The 22,322-nt window shown below is 37.9% G+C and overlaps 2 protein-coding genes across 2 annotated transcripts in view; both read right to left on the reverse strand.

The window, feature by feature from the left end:
* Positions 1–5,504, reverse strand: part of LOC107687543 (annexin A13-like) — a 21,409-nt gene extending 15,905 nt beyond the window's left edge. Inside the window, exons 1-2 of the mRNA XM_016484919.1 lie at positions 5,353–5,504; positions 5,109–5,307 (exon numbers count right to left, since the gene is read on the reverse strand). Of these exons, the coding sequence (XP_016340405.1) occupies positions 5,109–5,307; positions 5,353–5,504 (351 nt within the window). The remainder of the gene's footprint in view (positions 1–5,108; positions 5,308–5,352) is intronic.
* A 13,180-nt stretch (positions 5,505–18,684) lies between these two features.
* The window catches only part of gpr158a (G protein-coupled receptor 158a), a 62,142-nt gene continuing 58,504 nt past the window's right edge, over positions 18,685–22,322 (reverse strand). The window contains exon 12 of the mRNA XM_016484920.1: positions 18,685–21,928. Within this exon, the coding sequence (XP_016340406.1) occupies positions 19,988–21,928 (1,941 nt within the window). The 3' untranslated portion in view covers positions 18,685–19,987. The remainder of the gene's footprint in view (positions 21,929–22,322) is intronic.

A 22,322-nucleotide genomic window follows, 5' to 3' on the forward strand; every position in this document is an offset into this window, starting at 1 on the left:
TCCAAGTATGTTTTTAAGGAGTTTGTCTGATAGAAGCTTCCAGTGGAGAACAAAGTACAAACATAGTGCACATGTACATAGAAATTAAGGCAATTGTCACACTTCCCTTAAGGCAAGGAGCGAGGAGACCAGGGATACACGAAACAATAGTCTTTTAATCCAAACATCCAAGGAATTACACGGGGCAGACAGGAGCACAGGAAACACCAGGGTTGACGTATAATCTCGGACAAGGACAGACAGCACAGACTCGAACTTAAATGCAAGGGATAATTAACAAACACAGGTGTACTGAATGACTAATTAACTGGGAAGCGGAACACATGGGGAAGAAACATGGGTCACAGAGCACAACAAACAGTCCAGGGGTGTGACAAGTATAATTGGGATACTTTTGATCCAAAAAAAAAGGGATTATTCTGATCCCAGCCAAAGGGTGGATTACAGGAACAAAAATGTAATAAAACTTTAAAACTGGTCCAAAAATACAACATTTGTAACATGTAATATATCCCTAAATCCCCAAACAACTGTCAATATAAAACAAGAATGTTACATAGTTTTGATACTGTTTTTATGTCTGATGATCGTGTTACAGTGTGTTCACACCAGACGCGAATGTAATTAGTCGCGCGAGTAGATTACATACAAAGTCAATGCACAGACACGAATAGAGGCGAATTCGCGCCGGGCGACGCGAATGACGCGAAATGTGCGACGCGTTTGTCGCAAACGCACGATATTCGCCTCAATCGCGTCTTCCGCGCAACTCGAGCAGAAAATTCGCATGACGCATTCTCGCGCAAGCCAATCAGCGAAGAGTTTCTTGACACGTCTAGGTGAATCAGACAATAGAAGAGAGCATTATTGCAGCCGTCTGTTATTATATAGGTCTGGAGCATAGAAAACAATTAAAATCAGTTGGAGTGGTAGTTGTATTTTATTAGCATGGCTACAGAGATGCTGCTATCAACAATAAAAATAATAGTAATATCAGTGTACATTAGTAAAATGTAACACACACATTAATACAGGATCCTAACGTTATTCATCCTCCTCTGGATGGTGCTGTGAACCCAGACACGTCGGCGTTTGGCTTTCCATTGTATTTGGGATTTTTTGACAACAGGTACAAAACAGCAATTGTAGTTATCTCCACCACGGTTGATCGCGCTGTTTTTATTCACGCGAGTGACACGAAAAACGTCCCGCGAGTAATCTAGAGCGAGTGACGCGATGCGCATATTCGCTTCGCGTCTGGTGTGAACACACCATTAGAATACATGTGGAAGCGTCTGTTGTTTCGGTTTCTTCTCATTTTCTAAGTATGTCAAGTATACTTAAATGTCATTTTAAGTATATTTCTGAGAAGTACATAAAGCCCATTTCTGAGAAGTACATAAAAAGTAGACTAAAAGTATACTTTCCTATTTTTAGTTTAAAAGAAGTATACTAATAGCACACTTGAATAAACTTCTTTTTCGTAAGGGTCATGAACAAAAGCCCGGCTCAGGAATGCTCAGAGGAAGCGCCCTGTCCTGTCTGTAATCCTAGATGGAGGCCCCTGCACAGGCCAAAATGAAACTGAGTTTGTCTCAGTCTCCTCCCAAAGCGCTTCCTCTGACTCATTCGGTTAACGGGATTCTGATACTTCCCTTTCCTTTACAATATCATATATAATCAAAATCGCTGTAATGTATTTTGACTGTACAAAATTTTGTAAAGTGAAAAAACAAAAAGATTTTCAACATTCAGCAATAAAAGAAATCAGAAAAGAAACACGAGACGCATATAACGGCATCACATTCAGAGTTCACGCGATATGAGGGCTGCGTTTGCCAAAAGCATCTTGGCAGCGGAAAACGCAGCCCAGATCAGTGAGGTATCTTAACTGTCTTTATTCTTTTCCCTCTATATTCATTGTTATTTCCTTTTTTAACCCGATTTGAATTGATCGATTATGCGACGTGTCCCAGACCAAACTCAACGCAGAATGTCGAAGTCGCCTACATCTTTCTCTGACGTTGACGTATCACGTATGTACGGTGCGTTGTAGCAGATAAAAATGTAATGAGATACTCACTTCCTTTACAATATCATATATAATCAAAATCGCTGTAATGCCTATTCGAAAAGTGAAAAAACAAAAAGATTTTCAACATTCAGCAATAAAAGAAATCAGAAAAGAAACACGAGACGCATATAACGGCATCACATTCAGAGTTCACGCGATATGAGGGCTGCGTTTGCCAAAAGCATCTTGGCAGCGGAAAACGCAGCCCAGATCAGTGAGGTATCTTAACTGTCTTTATTCTTTTCCCTCTATATTCATTGTTATTTCCTTTTTTAACCCGATTTGAATTGATCGATTATGCGACGTGTCCCAGACCAAACTCAACGCAGAATGTCGAAGTCGCCTACATCTTTCTCTGACGTTGACGTATCACGTATGTACGGTGCGTTGTAGCAGATAAAAATGTAATGAGATACTCACTTGGCAGTTTCCCATGGTGAGAGTTTCTGATGGTCTGACCGCTGTCCGAACAACTGCAGGCCACACGCGCAAGAGTTTCTGTAAGTGACGTCAGCACGCAGGGAAATAACGGGCTGGCTTTTAAACGTACTCACGAGACGCTTTGGGCATCTGCATTTTGGAAAACCATTATAATCATCTATACATTATTATACATTACGTCCACATATATTATAGGCTAACTATTAATTCTGCACTTTTAACGTGTGTTTTTTTTTTAAGCAGTAAGAAAATAGTTTGAAAAAGCATCTAAAAACAACAACATTGACCACAAGACTTAAAACCACATATATGACAAACAGTTAGAAAGTCACTATATTCAATTTGCAAATATCAGAACAACCGATTAGGGGACGCACAAAAATCTTTTACCTTTAATTTGTTTAGCACCTCGCCCCCTACTGAACAATCATAATCTGGATGAGCAATAAACATGTATATTCTAATACAGATTACAGACTCAAGTGTTTTGTTTTTGAATCTAGTCAGCAACATTTCAATTCGTCTCAGAGTGATGACTTTTAACATCAGACACGTTTAAAAGCATTACTTGTGTATTTATTTTTTATTGTATTTAGACCAACTTGAATGCTTATGTAAAATGTAGAACAGGATTAATAACTACGCTGACAAGACGAGAGATATTAATCTCTCTTGGATCAATTTTGATTCTACACAACTTGATAAAACGCTCAAAGCTTTTAATCTGAATTCGGTTTGCATCACATTTGTTTTGAAGATAAACAAATAAAATATACATTATTTTTTGTTGAATGATTAAGTTTAATATACTAACAGTTATTATCATTATTTAAACAATTATTTATAATAACTATAATTATATAGCTCTTGAAAATTATTTAACTAATAAAACAAAAATACTGGGGGTTATTTGAAAAATGTGCAGTATAATTCAATATAGTATAATATGCAATATAATAGAGGTTATAAATAGGATTGTATCATCGATGTTTGAACTCAATAATAAAGTCAAACCAAAAGTGTGAAAGGGCCTTGTTGCCAAAAATATAACTTTTGTTTTTTTTGTTATTAAAAATGAAAAAGCAAGCACAGCCCATGTGACAGAAAGTAGCACAAAAGCAATGTAATGCATTACTTTAAAAAAAAAAAGAAGCAACTAACGCAATTAGTTACTTTTTTTATGGAGTAATGCAATTTTGTAACGCATTACTTTTAAAGGTAACTTTCCCCGACACTGTACACTGGTGCTACTTTTCTACATCTGCGGCTGATGGCAGAAGCAGACAAAGTACACAACTCCAAATATTACTCCATTACAAGTGAAAGTTGTAAAGACAGATTTTTACTTAAGTAAAAGTACAGAAGTACTTGCATTTAAAAGTACTTAAGTACAGTAAAATTGCTGTAAACAGCAAAACAGCAAGATTTATTTGACATTATCGCTCTCACGGGACGTTGATGTCATACACAGAACGGTCTGTGCAGTGCTGCTTTAAGACAAACACCTATTGTGTTTTGTTAGGAGACACATACAATAGTTGTTCTGTGGCTTTATAGGCAATATTTTCATTTACACAATTTTGCAAAATCAATACAATATTGTGTCTAAAATGTTGAATTGTTGTAAATAAATATCACATTTGCAACTGGCCAGTGTTCAGAAAATTCTGGGAAATCCCTTCACGTAACCCTAGAAGAGCGATTACCTGTAGGCTGTCAAAAAATCACATTTTAGAGAATAAAAAAATCACCCACTGACTTTCAAAGCTGCTACATAGTAATGATTCTCTATTTCAAAGACCTTGAGAGAAATGTAGTGGAGTGAAACGTACGATATTTGTCTTTCAAATGTAGTGAAGTTAAAGTCATAAGTTTCCAGAAAAAATAAGACTCAAGTAAAGTACAGATACTCAAAAAGTGTACTTAAGTACAATACTCAAGTAAGTGTACTTCATTACTGTCCACCTCTGGCTAATGATGAGATGGTAAGCTTATAACATCTAGTGTCTTGCGTTTTTGGTTTCATTCACGTATAGCAGTACTTTGGCTGTTTTATTAATTTGTAATGGTTAATGTTGTCTCAGCCTCAGATGTCACGCCCATGGACCATTGGCGGAATGTCTGATGCATATATGGTACACTTTACTGGAAACACTTCAGGAGTTTTGAAGTCGTCATCTGATTGGTTGAATTCTACAGAATTTCCGAGAGACGTGTGTCGCGTTCTTTACCGTTCCGCCTGGAAACAAAGATGCCGTGGTGCCAAATGACCGAAAGCTCAGTACTGGCAGTTGCAAAAATTCTTCATTGCAAATAGATGGATTCCGCGAGACCTGGTTGCAAGCTCCCCTGACTTGCATGATGTGGCTGGTGTCTTGGGTTGAACAGTTGCATGTCCAACTGGGCATACAGGTCTTTGTGGTAGCCACTGCCCTTTTTACTTCCAATTTAGTGATCAGTATCATTCCAAGTTGCATGTGCTCCACTAGGTGTCGAGTGCCAGCTTCTTGTCCTTAATCGCCTGTTGCTCTTATTTGTTACGCCACCATGTTTGCTTGACAATAAATATTCGTCCTGCATTTGTTCTTCCCACAGTTTCTGCTGCCCAAAGTATCTGCTCCACAGCTTTGTACCACATAATCTCCACCGTTTGATCACGATTCACCACCAAGTCGGCCAGAGTAGCTGTCAGTTTGTTCGTGTGCATGTTCAATTTCCCACGCTTAATCTTTTTGGGCCGGTTGTTGGCATCTTTGCCGATTGCAGGAGGTCCATTGGAATGTCTAGGGATGCTATCATATTGGGTCACTTTGATGTTGGTCACCAACAGGTCTCACCTCTGGACCATCCAGTAGTCAATGTGAATCTCGTGGCTACCACTGCTGTAGGTGACCAGCAGTGTTGGTCTTTTCTTGAAATACATATTAGTCACGGCTATGTTGTGGGCTTTATCACAGTCCAGGACATGGCATATGTTGTCGTTTCGCATGCTAAGTCTGTGACCTCCACAGCACTGTGCATATCCTTGCTTTTCTGATACAATGTGCCCATTCATTTAATCCTAAATTTGTAGTGAATTTTTCCTTGCCACTGATGCCTTTGGCTTGCTTACTAAGGCACTTTAATACTGCCTTGAGGTTCTTGTCACTGTCAGCATCCATAAGGCTGTCTTGATCACCGCTTCTGAAATATTTGTCAAGGCCAATGCCCCTGAGGTCCATGTCACGGTCTTGGTGTCTCAGATCCTTTCCGTGACCTGCATCCAAATATGCCTACCACACTACAAGGGGCGTTTCCTCCGAGGCAAGAGAAGCAGTGTCTCCTCAAAACACTGGATGAGAAAAAATTAAATAAAATCATAGTACAAAAATAAAACAATGCCAATATTAGAAAATATAATATTAAAAAGGTTTTCTAAAGAAACTTTGTCCAACAGCGACACCAGCAGGTAAAGTTACAGCGGGAGTCCATGTCATGTCTCGCCTCCCCTGAGACCATTTAGTTTTAACAGACCCCATAAAGCGTGCGTGAGTTTGGAGGGGGGTAATTGAGAATAAATGGGGGGAAGTCACGTGAGATGAGGCATTGCCTCCATCGCGATATGATTGGATATGACTGGTTACGTTCGGCTGTGATTGGTTCATCAAGATTCTTAAAATGGACTTTATGTATTAAACAACACAGAACAAGGGCTATATTTCAGTATAACTATGTCAGAAGTTAAATTACACAAATTTTAATTAAAGTTAAAATTGCTAAATACACAAACACAGACACAAATTTTTGCCTAGTAAAAAAGTGGCCTGTCTCAACTACATTTACATTTATTCATTTGGCAGAAGCTAGTTCAACTAGAACAGGGAGAGATAAATACTTTTGAAAGTATAGACGACTATTTTTTCTTTCCCTTTTTTCTACCTGAAAAGCACAGGAAAGTTCATTAACAGTCTACATCACATTTTAGTTGCTCTCTTTTCCACTAGATGTCAGTAGGCTACACCACAAAAGTAGTAAAAGGTTTGGAGCAGAATTGATGAGGAGGTGTTCTTTTGTGCTGGATTAAGTGTACAATTTCCAGATTAATTAAAAAGGCACATTCATTAAAAAGGCACACTCATATGCACATTAATTTGCATATGAACTACTGTATCCTTGTATTACAATAAACGTGTTTCACAAATCATAGCTAACGGTCGTTAACACAATCCCTTATGGAGTTTGAGACAGTTCTCTTTTTCAAGTAAAAAACTTTGAAGAATATGAGGGCGTTTTACATGTTTGCAGGATCAGCAGGTTACATACAACCATAAAAGTAAAAAAAAAAAAAAAAAACCTAGATGCTGATGGGTGCAGTATGTGGATGTACATCACTGCTTAAATTACTCAATTATATACTGATAATAAAAAACGCTCGGTAATCATATTTTATTCAAAATTCTAAACATATCTCTTGCTCTTTTCACTGCACTGTCCTTTTCTGTAGAATAATAACACCAATAGTAATTTTCTTACCATTTCTGCAGAATATAGCATGTGTACAGAATGCAAATGTGTATGCCAATACTCAGGTGACCACATTTTTTCCAACTCAATAGCTGATGACTGGTAAAAGTTTTTATACAATGTGTATTTAATGCACTCAAATCTTTATAGATCCTCCCTTTTTATAGGCTCTAGCTCCTCCTCCAAAATATACCAAGTGCTTGCATGAAAAAATACAAACAAACAAAAACAACTTATATATAAACCCAACATATATAAAACAACATATATACATTAAAAATAAATATTTAATGGCAAAAGTTCAAGATTAACCAATGGGCTGTTGGTTGATTGATTAAATAATAATGCTGTTCCCACCAAATCAGTGTCTGTCACTGGAAACAAGAAAATGCAAACAGAAAAATCCAGTAACTACAATGATCTTACTTGGACAAACTCTTACATAGAACTTTTTTTTTTTCAGATTTTTATAGATGCTCATTACTAGCAATAATTAGTGCATGTGATATGATATTAAGTTTTAAACTTCATTCAGTCCTGTCAATCATCATCATCGTGAGTGTATATAAGCAGTCAGTGAGCCGTGGCAGCGCTAGTTTTTTTTGCATTCCTCCACCACCCCATCTCCTCCTCTATTCTAAGCCATCTCAATCTATCCAATCCTCTAGGTTTAGCACAGAGCTCCTTAAACGACAGCAAGCCAAATTCATTTACCATCATTTATCAAGACTGTAAGGGCAGGTGAACTTGTGAATATGTGTATGTAATATTTCTTTTTCTACTTAGTAGTTTAGGTGCATACTGTGCAGTATTCACTTAGTCAAAGGAGAGTTTTCCGTTCTGAGCGTACCGTGTGTGTGTGTGTGACGTGGGTGGAATCGTAGAGTTGTAGCGTTGGTGCTGACAGCCAGGCGCAAAGGAATTTCTCATGGAAATGATCCTCAGTGTAGAGAGGGCCTTTAATTGGGTGAATATGTCATAAGGGCTCACAGTTAATCATAGCAAATAGAGAAATAGAGGACAGCTTAGAGGAAGTTTGGGTCGTTTGGGAAATGGTGAAGAACGTGGGATGTTGTAGCAATGTGTGCCATATGTAATTGGTGAATGAATTTTGTAGATAACTAAATGTTTCTCACTTGTGACGGAAGCAGGAACTTTTTGAAACCATTATTCTTCAGTGCCTCTTAGATGATAAAGAGTGCCATTTTATATACATTAGCAACATAGACATGGCACTGTAAGCCTGTACAGTAAATAGTGACTCACTTAGCTGGTGTTTTTATTAAGAAGAATGATGACAATTATGAAGGCATAATTTGTGTGCAATTGCATCATACACACTGTAAAAATGAGTTGAACTTACTTGGAAAACCTGTGGAAACTGATTGCCTCAAATTTCTCAAGCAAATTAGTTTATAATTTTTGAGTTAATAAAACTTACTGTAACTTTGTATAGGTAACTTGTGTATATGTATAGGTTACCAGAAAACTTGAGTGTTGCTTACTCAATTTGACAAGTTCAGCCAACTTAGAGATTTAAGTTAAGCTTAGTGCACAGAACTCAAACAAAACAGTTCTCTTAACAAGTCTGCTTTGTTCACATTACTAGACAAATGTGTGGAAACTGATTGCCTTAAATTTCAAGTAAGCTGTACTCAAAACTTGAAGGTGTTAATACAAAGACAGAAAACAGATTGTTCGCACAACAATAGGGCATTTATTTGTTTAAAACAATGTTACTTCAAGTCATTACTTTTTAGGCATGCTATCAAATCAACAATTTAACACTGTAAGAAAAATTGCACATACTGCACTCAGGAAATAAATAGAAAAAAAAAAAAATTAACATACCTTTTATGACACCTTGTAAATCTAGATTTACCATTTTCTAGAATTACCTTTTTCTAAATCAATAATGATCAATCATGAACAATTACACTGAAAAATGCTCCATCACGCCACAATGACATCTTTCTACATCAGAAGATTTTTCAGAGAATGCATTCTAGGTTCAGCCATTGAATGAAATCAAAGGTGTCCTTCAGTACTGGAGGATACTATAATTTCATAGCATAACAGAATTTTCATTTTTGAGTGAACTATCCCTTTAAGTGTTTTTTTTCTCTTCTTTCCAACTATGTTCTTTTATTATACATTCCCTTTCCGTTTTTCCTTAGAAGTTTTTTTTTTTTTTTCACTTTCTTTATTCCTTTCTATCTTATATTGTTTCTGTGTCCTGATTTTTTTCTTGCCAGGTCTCAAGAATTGTCTGCATTACACTAAATAACCAGAATATAACAGACAAAATTACTTACAAAACATGTCTTGTAAAAATCAGTAAGGTCCTCCTTTTCAAGGAAGAGTGGAAGGCCGTGGAGTACAAAACATGTCTTGTAAAATCAGTAAGGTCCTTTTCAAGGAAGAGTGGAAGGCCGTGGAGAACTGCTGTTCATCGCCCATTGATGTCAGATGTCTCTACAATTATTTAAAAAACATTTTTTATATCACTCAAAGCACAAGCACTCAGCATAAAATATTATTAATATCTACTTATTCTGTGCAGGGTTTCATAAAACTGCAACGTATGATTTTTCATTAAGCGCACATATGTGAATAAGCATATACTATGTGGAAACATGGAATTGGAGAATTTTCATATTCCATAGCTTCCATATTTTAATAAGTTTTTCAGCAGTTGAGCTCTCTTTTCACTCAATAAACAAGTAGAACTTCAACTTCCACTGCATGAGTTTAAATCCCCCAAAAAGAGCACATAGAATATGAAAAGAAAATGGTTATAATTAGTGCTGGGCATTGACGCACATTTAAAAACAATTTTAAATGAAGTTTCTACTCCAAAGAATTTTCTGAAATATAAACATTTAAACTGGTTGTTATAACTTGTTTTCATGACATTTGTTCAAACATTAAATACTGAAAAACGGATTACATGAGGCAGCAACAGCTTGTGGGCAAGCCAAAAAGCTGAAATCTTACTGTTATTTGACAGCTTGAAGAAAAAAAGATTCAGAACCCTATCTGTAAAAAAAAAAAACTAAAAAAAAACTTAACCATTTCAAATTGTATTCACTCTAAAACTGTATTCATTGTTCTTTGCACCAGACAATGGAAACATACCTTTAATCCAACAAACTAGATGCTCTTAAGTACTGTTTACTAAAGTTGTTTAGTTTAACTATTGCATCCACCTGAAAGTTCACATAACACAGTGTAATTAAGTAAATTCAACAAATTTGTAAAAATCAGTTATGTTTTCTCACTTTTCTTAAGTAGATTCAATGATTACTTTTTACAGTGCATCTAATGCTAAACATACAAGCCCTTGAAGCTTCTCTCTTGGTGACCAGACATCGAGTGCACAGTGAGTCGTGCTTTTATATGGGCGCTGATGTGTGTGGTGATGAGCTGCAGGTGCGAGTGAACAGTAATCAGGGGAGAGTGAGTGCTGTGTTTGGGAATGCGTGTCTGTGACATCAAAATGTAAAGGAATTTGTTTCTTCAGCAGAACAGATTTGGAGAAATGTAGCACTACATCACTTGCTCACCAATGGATCCTTTGCAGTGAATGGGTGCCGTCAGAATGAGAGTTCAACAGCTGATAAAAACATCACAATAATCCACAAGTAATCCACATGTCTCCAGTCCATCAGTTAAAGCAGGGGCTGGACTATTTTAGCCAGAAGGAACAGTTTGAAGATTGAATACAAACATGCAGAGGATCCAGTGGTGTGCAAATGCTAAATCTGTCCTGATTAAAGGAATAGTTCACCCAAAAATAAAAATTCTGTCATTAATTACTCACTCTCATGTCGTTCCAAACCCGTAAGACATTTATTTAAGACAAGATATTTTTGATGAAATCCGAGAGCTTGCTGACCCTCCATTGACAGCAACAGAACTACCACATTCAAGGGCCAAAAAGGTAGTAAGGACATCATTAAAATAGCCCATGTGACATCAGTGGTTCAACCTTAATTTTACGAAGCTACAATAATACTTTTTGTGCGCAAAGAAAACAAAAAGAACGACTTTATTCAACAATTTCCTCTCTTCTGTGTGAGTCTTCGATGCGCGTTCACAAGAGTACCACAGCGCATGTGTGTGGTGCTGCTGCTAACGCAGGAGTTTTGAGTGAACTATTCTTTTAAATAATTGATTTAGTCATAATACATAGCTACTGAAAGGCAGTCAATGGAGAAACAAACCAGCTGAAGCTAACCAGCGAAACCCTGACCCGCTCAGTACACATGACTAGTTTACTGACAGACAGTTGGCTAGTTGACTAGTTGGTTATGCAGTTAAATCCTACTTGAAAGTTGAAAGCTTGGCTCATGAATTTTAATTAGGTTCTGTGGCTGGGCACTCCAGGAAGTTTACCAAGGTACGTCAGCATGACCTAATTCATATTCATGACCTTAGCCTTGTAGGATTTGTCACATCGCCTCCGGAACACTTTGATGAGTCATGAATTGTCCCAATACAAATGCGTGGCCCGCTGTATGCTGCCTAGGGGAATGAAAGACGCGTGTGGGTGTCTTGCGCTGGATTTATCTTCTGAGCACAGCCAGAGCTAGCAGGGATTTAGCTATACCCCTGAGCTCTGTGGGCATTAGCCCACCCACTGGGCCGGTCAGAAAGACATTCTAAAGCTCTTCTTGATATTTTATGCAGATAGAACATCAAAACATTAAAATAGTTGGAATGTGCAATGCCTTGATTTGATATAATGATTGTGACTAATTTTTTAAAACCACTGGCCACAATACATCTCTGGATAATAAATAGACAGAAGCTTAATGAAATATCATGTGTGAAATATTCTTTCTTTCTTTCTTTCTTTCTTTCTTTCTTTCTTTCTTTCTTTCTGTCTTCCTTCCTTCCTTCCTTCCTTCCTTCCTTCTTTCTTTCTTTCTAATTTAACCTTGGTAATGAAACTAGAAAGTATTTTGAAAAATGTAAAACATGAATGGTTTTGCGATGGATGGATGGATGGATGGATGGATGGATGGATGGATAGATAGATAGATAGATAGATAGATAGATAGATAGATAGATAGATAGATAGACAGATAGATAGATACAATTGATGACATTTATTACACTTTAGTTTGGGGACCAATCTACAACTACCTGGGCTTTTGCCTCAATAAACTCCTAATTTGCTGCTTCTGTTTAGGTATAGAGTAGGATTAAGTAATCTAAAATATGGTCGTTGCAGAATAAGGCATTAATATGTGCTTTATAAGCACTATTATACAGCCTATATGTTAGTAATATGCATGCTAATAAATAACTAGTTAATAGTGAGAATTGGTCCCTTAACTAAAGTGTAACTGAAACATTTTTTGTACAAAACATTCATTTAGATTTAGATTTGCATCTTCTCAAGATGTTCAACTCATGTTGGTGAACATGTTCATAAGGTTTCATGAAGTTTGAGTGCTGCTGTCATTAAAGCAAAAGGGAAACATTCCAAATACTAAATAATTCATCTTCACTTCACAAGTGGTTTGGCATAAGGATGCGAGTGAGTTACAAGACAGGTCAGAATCAAACCTGTATCTGCTACTCAAGCTTTCCAGAGCGTTGCGCTAATTACTAGGTCAGAGTTCTAATTTCCCTATGTTTCAGTTTAAAATACAGAAAATAAGAGGCTACTCATAATGAATGACATGTATGAAATATATGAAATGACCTCTGCAGTCATAGATGTGATATGTGATAGCGAATCTGAAACAACATTCTTCTCCATTTGTGCTAGTGTAGAGAGAGGCCAGTCTCACTGTATTGATTGGCTGTTCGTTCCACTGACAGAGTGCTCTTGAAAAGTGAAATCAATGCAAAAGTGATTTGTTTATACTCTTTTAGTATGCTTTTACCTTACATTACAGCTCATCAGGACTCGCAATCCAACGAGTTTACAGCACCCATAGGTCATTAAACCTTTAGTACCGAAGAATGGTTGAAGCCTGGGTTGTAGAATTTGCTGGAAAAATGCTACAATAACAACATTTGAAAGCTGAGACTTTGTTTCATACCAGAAGTAAATTGCCCTGTCTTGTCTGTCGGCATGTTGTCAGTTTCCCCTTTGCTCCGCGATGTATTTTTCACTGCGTGAGAACTTGATTTGTAGTGTGAGAGTACCATGGCTTGTTGGACATAGCAACAGTAACTAAGGAGGGCGGGTTTTTGTGTACTCAAAATTAGCCCAATCACAGCCAAAACTATCCTAATTATGTGTCAGGGAAATTGGCTATCAAAATCGCCCCAAAATCGCATTCTGGGCGGGTCAAATCTTCCATTCAGAGGGTACCACCTCGGTCAAAATAGTGTTCTGGGGGCAACCCGTGGCAACAGTAGAAAAGTAGCCCAATTCTGCAGGAAAACCACAGACTTGGCAACACTGTCATCCAAGCTCAAGTCAAGATTTGTTCTCGTCCAGTGGTATCAGTGCAGTCAAATCGATAATGCAGTACTAAATATTAAAGGGTATGTGATTTCAGAAAGGCTAGCTTTGAAAGCAAAATCCCCCACCCTCCCTGCATAATCACTTTGCGCTCAGGCAAACCAGAGACTAATCAGTGTCACAATGAGATATGGCGTTGGTGGAGGATTGAATGCAATGCTGTCAGATTACCTCATGTCTCATTCATTGGTGAGAAAACATTACAGTGCGAAGCGCATAATATTACAATAATAGCGCCTTTCATTCTTGCTGGAACGTGCTGATAACGTATCATGTCTGCGTAAAGGGTGGGCAGAGATATGCAAATACATATTTGACAGGCAGGCAGGACATCCATAATGTTCGAACCGAACATTTTTATTGGACAAACATTTTATGGTCCTACGCCTTATGCATAACAAAAATAATTTTCGAACCAAATCACCTACCCTGCCTTTAAAGGATTAGTTGAGAGGAAATGTCAGAGTTTTTGGTGAACAAACTTTAAATGGAGTGACAGAAATCTCTCAAATTTGATTCAAAATATCTCAATTTTTGTTCTGAAGATGAACTAATTTCTTTGGTGAGTCAATGATGGCCGAATTTTCATTTTGGGCCAAATTAACCCATTAAGTGTTATTTCAAACACCAAAGGCAAGCCAGAACACCTTAGCAACACCATAAATGCTCTGGCAACCATCCACAGCAATCTAGCTTTGTGGAAGAGTTTTACTGCAGCAAGCATCACTCACATATTCTTCTGAAAATCTAGTTGGATGTTGGATATTTTCAAGTTAAAGAACTGGAATCAAGTATTCACTTCACATTCACTTCACATTTGTACAGCAGTTGACTGGACTGATCTTCAGCAGCTTGGCTATTGACAGAAATATGAGGAAGAACCTGATATCGTCTTATCCACTTTCCCCATACAGAGCACCAATTGATCTGTGTCAGAAAGACTACAGCATCTCCATTAAAGCTTTTCAGGAGCTGAGCCAAACATGCATATGAATATCCTAAAGTGTTAACAATGAAGGCTTTTAAAGGCTTCCTTTAAGTTTAAAGTAAACAAACCTTGGAGAGAACTAAGACTGCCAGGATACAAATTTACTTTGAGAATAGGCCATGACCACTTAGCTGGAGCCTTTGCGGGGAGATCAGTCATTATTAATGAAAGCAAAAATGCTGACAATGTAAAACCAGCCAAGAGATTTTTGCAAATGCAACATATTTGAACCGGTGTAAGAATCAATGATCAGGGCTCTTTGTGGAACTGTTTTAGGTTTCATCAGTGTTGTAACAATAGTCCTAAAAACGGCAAGAAATGGTTTAATACTAGCTAAAAATGTCAAGGTCAAATCTGATTGGCTGGCTGTCAAGCACCACTGTTAAGGAGCAAAGGTTTTATCCATACTGGAAACAAACTTCTGTTTCAAGCTGCCATAGAGAAACACCAAGCACCATAGAGAGGCATGTTGTTTCACCAGAATATCAAGTTGAAATTTTGATTAACCTTAATGAGAAACATGAATGAATCGAAACCTATATGGATGAATCGTTGACAATAAGATCAATAACATGCATGTACAAAACAGATAGATGCAGACTTTTCAGTGTGTGTACAGAAAGCAGGAGGCATGTTCTTAAATTGCAACGGTTGACATAATGATAACCATTACAATGTTTTGACATTCTAGGGCTATTTATGACTAAAGTAATAGTAGCAACCAGTGGAGAGACATTGATAGCAACGGTGGAGAGACAGTTTCAAAATTTATGTCAAGACTTATGTGATTTTCTAGCACCATATTTAGATTAAGTATACACATGGCAAGCAAGTAAGCAAGAAAGGTAACACTTTAGTTCAGGGACCAGTTCTCACTATTAACTAGTTGCTTATTAGCATGTATATTATAGCATAATTGGCTATTTATTAGTACTTATACATATTCTACATGCCTACCCAATACGTAAACTTAACTAATACCTTACTAACTACTAATAAGCAGTAATTAGGAGTTAATTGAGGGAAAAGTCATAGTTAATAGTTAGTAAATAGTGAGAATAGGAGCTTAAAATAAAGTGTGACCACAAGAAATCCCTGAGCACACCTGTTATATCCATCCCACTGTCATGAGAAACCTTAACTATTTTATGAGGTACTATTTCTTATTCATTTGTTATTAAAATGTTTGATTTTTATAAAAAATAAAATAATAAGCATGAAGATACACCCCTAACCTTTAAATGCTAATCATAACTGTCACTGGGGCGTAAGCAGATCGTATGAAAATGTAAATGAGATTGTATAAATACATATGAATTAGCCATCAAAATTGCAATAAATAAATAAATAGTTACAAATTTACATGGTATTGTGTTGGACATCTGTAAAATAATGGGTACTTAACTTTCGGACAGATGACAATTTTGACCACACTTAATTTTGTTGCTATTTTCTGTACAACAATTTGAACGTGGTGTATCATCGATTTCAGATTCATTACCTGACCAGAATAACACCAATATGTACTAGAGTATTGTGAAAAGCAATAAAAGGTACAAGTAAAGTTTTCATTGAAGGTTCTTTTTTCCCTTCATTTTGATTTCATTCAGTCAACACAGAATTGCGTTTTGTAGAAATATTTATTGCAGAGGAGGTATTTTTATGTACATGCTATCACAATATTACACAATATAAATCTACCAAATATCTCCATATGTGTATGCTATAAGCTTGTCATAGAGCATTTAATATAACAAGCACATAATACAGAGGGTAGGGTACAGTTTCACAAACTATACAACTTGTAACAGTCCAATAAAGATCAAAGATTCTTTTTTAAGTTATATCAAGGGCAGTGAAACATCAGTCTTACTAATTTCTCATTATCATGCAGAAGCAACGAGAGTTAGAGCTAAGACAATACCGCGTTTAGTAGGAGTGTCCCCCCAACACGTGACAGTGGTGGGACACGCGTGGGGCCCAAGTAAACGAGCTAAATAACCAAAATCAAGTCATAAATAGATAAATAATCACTTCTGTAAACTCCAAAAACTGAACTAAACATTGCACTAAGACAATGTAATAGGCAAGGTTACCATTAACATTAACAGGTCATGAGTTGAGTGCTTACATCATACTACATAGAGATCAACTGAGGACCTGCAGATGGGTAAAACTCGAAAACTAGAGGGATGCACTACGATACAACAACCATTCCCAGAAACATTCTCTATGTAACAAAGTTGGTCAATTTTACACATCCATCTAGGCCTACATTAAGAACAGAATCTGGAAAGTTGTCTGTTCTCACAAGAGCATGAGATGACTAGACAGTTAAGGAGCAGTTGAACTATAAGTTCCCTTTAGTGTGCCTAGAAATCCATGAGCACATGTCCTGATGAGAATAGTAGAAATTTTGGCTTATAAATTATCAGCAGATTACATAAATCTGGGAAAGTGGTGATTCTCTCTCGGTTACTGCTTTGTATTCAGTACTACCTGGGTCATTCCTACTTGGCAATACATTTTGTATAACATTTACAGTGTTGAAAGATGGAAAGATGGAAGCTAAAAATAGTAACATCTAAATGAACTGGTTTGGTTAATTAACTGGTAATGAATTTATAGGTCAAATTCAATGTCACTTTTGTAATGTCTCTAAAAGCCAGGTCATCTTTGCCGGTGAGTACTAGCAATAAACCTCATGAATGATCTGTGATGTTTTGTGGCATTAATTGGTTTATCACACATTAAAATATTTCAAAATAATTTCTCTTCTGTTCATTTTAATTCCACTGAGCAAATAATCAAGATATAATTAATTAAATTGTAGTCATAATTGATCATGTCAAGCTTTATGCCCGGTTCAGACTACACGATTTTAGCCCAATTTTGCCACGATTTGCTTGACGTAGGGTGTCGTGGGGATTCGTAAACGACAATGGGCGTCTGGACGCAAGATTCCATCGTTTCAGCTCGTGTAGTGTGTCATAGTGGACGACAACCGATTCCGCATCTCCGATGCTTCACGACATCACGACAGAAAGACTAGCATGTTTAATTTTTTTTCTGTCGTCCACGACCAGTTCTGTCACATTGGTGACGTTGACCAATAGCAGCACAGAAGCTCTTTCATACACAGGTTTCAAACATGGCAAAACGAAAGAGAGATGATGGTGCTGCTAGGTGGAATTATGAGATGGAGGAAAGGTTCGTGGAGCTGTGGCAACAGTACTCCTGCCTGTATATTGTGTCATCGAGGGACTACCATGACAGAACAAAGAAAGAAAAATGCTGGCGAACTATAGCGGAAGCACTTCAGCAATGTTTACACTCTTGTTTTCGGAAGTCAGTCGCTAGTTCCACCTTCTCGATGACATCACGCGCGTCGTTAAAGACGGCACGCGATGAATGGTTGGGAAGCAACGTGTAGTCTGACATGTTTCTTGTCCACGACACACAAGATTTTAGGAGTAAAAATCGTGTAATCTGACACAGTGACTATCGTGACCGACAAAAATATCATGTAGTCTGAACCCGTCATTACCAGAGCATATTTCTGAAAGTCTGGTGAAAGAAAGAAAAAAAAAGTACTGCCGAACAGGAATGACCTACCTATGTAAATATTAGCATGGAAAGATACTTTTAGTTTCATAAGTTAAATTGTGACTAGAGGTCATTGATAAATTTACACCACTGTGGAGAAACGGGAGTGTGACATCATTTGATTTCAAACAAATGCCAAGAATTATATATTTAGGTACATTTTTTAACCTCTTTGGTAGCTATAACATATATACGTACATGGTATAACCATTTATTCTGTATTCTTGCTAATTCATATTGTGCACATACAAAACACAAGAATCTGTCAATACATTTAAAAACCATTTAGCTACTGTAAGATTGGGTCAAAATAGTTTGCAATCGCAATATGTCGACATTTATACGAACATTTCATAACTAGGCATCAACCTGTACAACAGTTCATGCCTCATGTGTTGTGACACCATTACCTTGACATCATTACAGATTACCAATGACCGTGTGCTGAAAAGGCATACAAGATATGTTAACATTCCAACAGTAATTTAGATACATTGTTGAATTCACATCAGCGATCACTGGGGATGTTTTTAGAATGTTCTTCTAAGAAATCGATACATTTTCCAAAAAAAAAAATCAATACGGTAAGAGCAAGACTTTATTTGTAAACTGATGTAATACATATTAAAGAAATTGAGGCTTGGGTTAGAATTTGATATGAGATAGACTGGAATTTGATTTCATATATTGTCATGAGTGTTCTAATTGTAAAAGACAAAAAGGAAAGACATTAGAGGCATGATTGTGCCCTACGCTGAGAGAAACAATATCTATGGTCCCATGAACTGAGTAGTGGACTTTTTTTTTTCATAGCGTACCCCATTCAAAAAGCATTTACAATTTTGCAACATTACTAATATATAAACTAAACTTCATTTCTTTTTAAAAATAAGATGCTGATTTTCATCAAGTGTTTCAATAAGTATTTGTAACATGGGCTATGACAAAGGTTTCACATCTCCCAATACAAAGTAAGACTGGTACAGGACTATTTAAATAGGCACATTCAGGATAATATATCAGCACATTTGGAAGCATTGGAAATGTTTAATTTTTTCTAGCTTTTTTTTTTCTAGTCAAGATAACTAAAAAATGTTGCAGATGTGCACATATGATCGCAGAACGGCATAAAACAGCAAGGCCAAACAACAAACAAGGGCAAATATGAATGGAGTTCTGTCCAGTTTGCATCTGTCTCTCTAAGCATGTTCTTTACTAAAGTGCTACAGGCTAATTTTCTAGCAGCCGCATGAATCCGGCTCACTGTACAAATGCTGTGTCTCTATTATGCTGTTGAGGTTTGAGTTCTTAGATTTATTGGATTTTACCTCTATCTTTGGCAAATATTCATTTTTACTCAAACCAGATGATAATGTGTGAAACAAACGAAAACAAGGAAATGGATCAGGCTTACTCCATGACACTTCATGCATGGTCCACACCTTCCTATGTAACAAGAACTTGTACAATCTTTTGTGGAAGCCACAGTCAAGGAGAGGCTACAGATGCAGCTGTTCTGAGAGTTCAGATGTTAATGAGGATACATGTGGTGAGCATAGGCATCTTGTTTACATTGCACATAAAGAGTTGCATAATTGTAAACTACCATTTCTATTTAAAGGTTCAACCAATACTTTAAAATCTGGAATGCCTGGTGAGTTGTTGCATTTTTGTTTTTGTGTGTGTGTTTTTTTCAGGGTTTTCTTCCTTTTATTCCAAAAAACACAAAGGGAAAACAAAAGGTTGAAGAGAAAGGCAGCTTGTGCGACATGTTGATTTTCTTCTCCAAATCACCATAAATGCTATTAAAGTTTTTATTCCATGGTGTATTTATGAAAGAAAAAGCACATATAATGAGGACTAACTAATGGTTCACTCAGGTAAAGTGTCATGCTTTTTTTGTTGATCCTTGGTCATCAAAGTCCCAAGGGCAGACATCTGACGTTTTAACACCACTAGTAACTCTGCCTTTGGAATTCGAACTTTTCTGTTTGCCAGTGGATGAACTGGTGCTCCGGTTGACTTCTTTACTAGTTGCCGCATCTTCAAAATCCCAAGGGTATACCTCTGCTTGCTTGATTTTTGCTAATGCAACATTTGGGCTTTTTTGTTTTTCCATTGAGACAATTGCGTGACTACTATCAGCATCCCATGGACAAACCTCAGCCAGTTTAGGCTGGCTGATAGGTCTATCTTTCGTTTTTCCAGAGGTTAACTTGTCTTTTGCATTTGATTTCATTTTGTCTTCATCAGGACCCTTTGCGTTCTCTCTTTCCATCTCTGATATTCTGACAGAAGAAGTTCCCTTCTTTATAGCACGGGTCTCCTTTGTTTTAGAAACCTGAGAAGAACAAGGGTTTTTTTCAGAGACAGGACCTGACACAGTCTCAACATCCCATGGACACACTTCTGCTTTAAAGGGTGGCTGTAGTGTGCTGCCTGTAGATTTAGTAGGCTCGGAGAAAACGCTCTTTGCTTTATCCTCGGTGGGCGTTGTACCCTTGCCCTTGACTTCAGTAGGCGAGGAGCTTATTTTCCCTTTGATCTCAGTTGGCGTGGTGTCCTTTCGTGGTCTGCTCTGATCAGGGGAGCAACCCGAGTCCTTTGGCTTGCTCGGCACTTCCTCAAAGTCCCAAGGACAGACCTCAGCTTTTAGAACCTTGGCAACCTCTCCAGATGCCTGGGGTTTGGAGATGGCAGGCTTACTACTGGAGTGAGGTTTTGGCCCCACTGCCTGACTATGGTCCTCATTTCCTTCCTCCCACGGACATATGTCTGCTCTATCACCAGCTTTGTGGGTTGGACGTCTGACCACGGAGGGTGACTGCTCTGTGCCTTTCTGCTTTTGCTGTTGTGACTTTGTCGCCTTGTTGCTACTTCCATGGACTGTGGTGGTCTGCTCGGGGGCAATAGACACATGTTTCTGGACCATGTTTTCGGAGGGAGTCGGCAAGTCCTCCACTTCCCAAGGGCACACCTCTGAGAGGTCATACAGGTCTTTCCCCTTGGCTGTTTCTGAGCAAACTGAGGGCTGGCTTCCGCTCATCTGTGGCTTCCTTATACCAGTTTTGGCAGCTGTCTGCTTGTACTCCACTGACTGACTGACAATCATCTTTGGATAACCCTCATTTTCTTCAGCTTCAGCTGGGGTCTTGGCATCCTTGTTCTTTTGATTGGCTTTCTTTGTTGGATCCTCCGCTGCTTGGGCCTTTCCTGTTAGACCAAGAGTTTTCTCTTTGGCACTGGCAATGACGCTTAGAGATTTCTGCAGCATGGATGTTCTAGGGTGAATAGGTTTCTTATCAGCTGTCAGGTTGTGAGCGCTGGCTGACTTACACACCAGGGGAACGGACTCTGTTGACTCACTGGCTGCATCAATCTTCTCGGAGGACTTTTTGACTAGCTTCTTGCCCATTAGGGTTTCGAGAAGGGAGCCTTCTGTGTTTGTGACTTCCATCTTGTCAGTTACTGAACTGCTGGAATCCTCACTGTGGTCCCGAATATGGTCATAACTGCTGTGGGACTTTTTAAGGGAGAAAACTTTGCTCTTCAAGGATTCATCTTTGGCAGGCTTGACAGGGTGTGTGGGTTCAAAAGGGTTCTTTCTCAGGACACAGATGCTGTTGCGGTTACTCCCATGTTCACCCAGGTCCTTGTCCTCACGGCTACACTGGCGGCCCATTGTCTCTGGAATCTCAGTGATGCGGCGCATGAGGGAGCGACCTAGGCCCTTTCTGGAGCTGCGCTTCTTCTGCAGATGAGGATTGTTGGCCAGCATCTTTTTCCTCTTATAAATCTCCAGCTGGGAGTAGAGTTTCTTCAGCTCTTCCTGTGGATTTGAAGACAAAATGGGCCATTAACTCACAACATATGCCTAGATGTAGAAGCATAAAAATTAAATGATTCTAGTTACAGTGAAGCAGACGCTCTATTGCACAGAAAGCATGCAGAACTAGTCATTATATGCAACTACAGGCAGTGCCTCAAAGACGTTAGACCAAACCAACATGCTGTTTTACACTAATTAGAGACAGGACAGTCTGGAACGGTGTCAAATACGAAAATTTAATGTTTTATTGTTAGGTCTGAAAGAGCCTCTGAAGAACATCAAAGCATTTCATACAGCTGTGTCATCAACGACAATTATACCAAGAGCAGAACTTTATCCCATTAGCAAAATGCCCTTTCTATGAACAAAATTTGAGTCTTTGGTGAGAGACTTC

This window comes from Sinocyclocheilus anshuiensis, unplaced genomic scaffold (assembly GCF_001515605.1).
Source record: "Sinocyclocheilus anshuiensis isolate Anshui unplaced genomic scaffold, SAMN03320099.WGS_v1.1 scaffold870, whole genome shotgun sequence".
NCBI lineage: Eukaryota > Metazoa > Chordata > Actinopteri > Cypriniformes > Cyprinidae > Sinocyclocheilus > Sinocyclocheilus anshuiensis.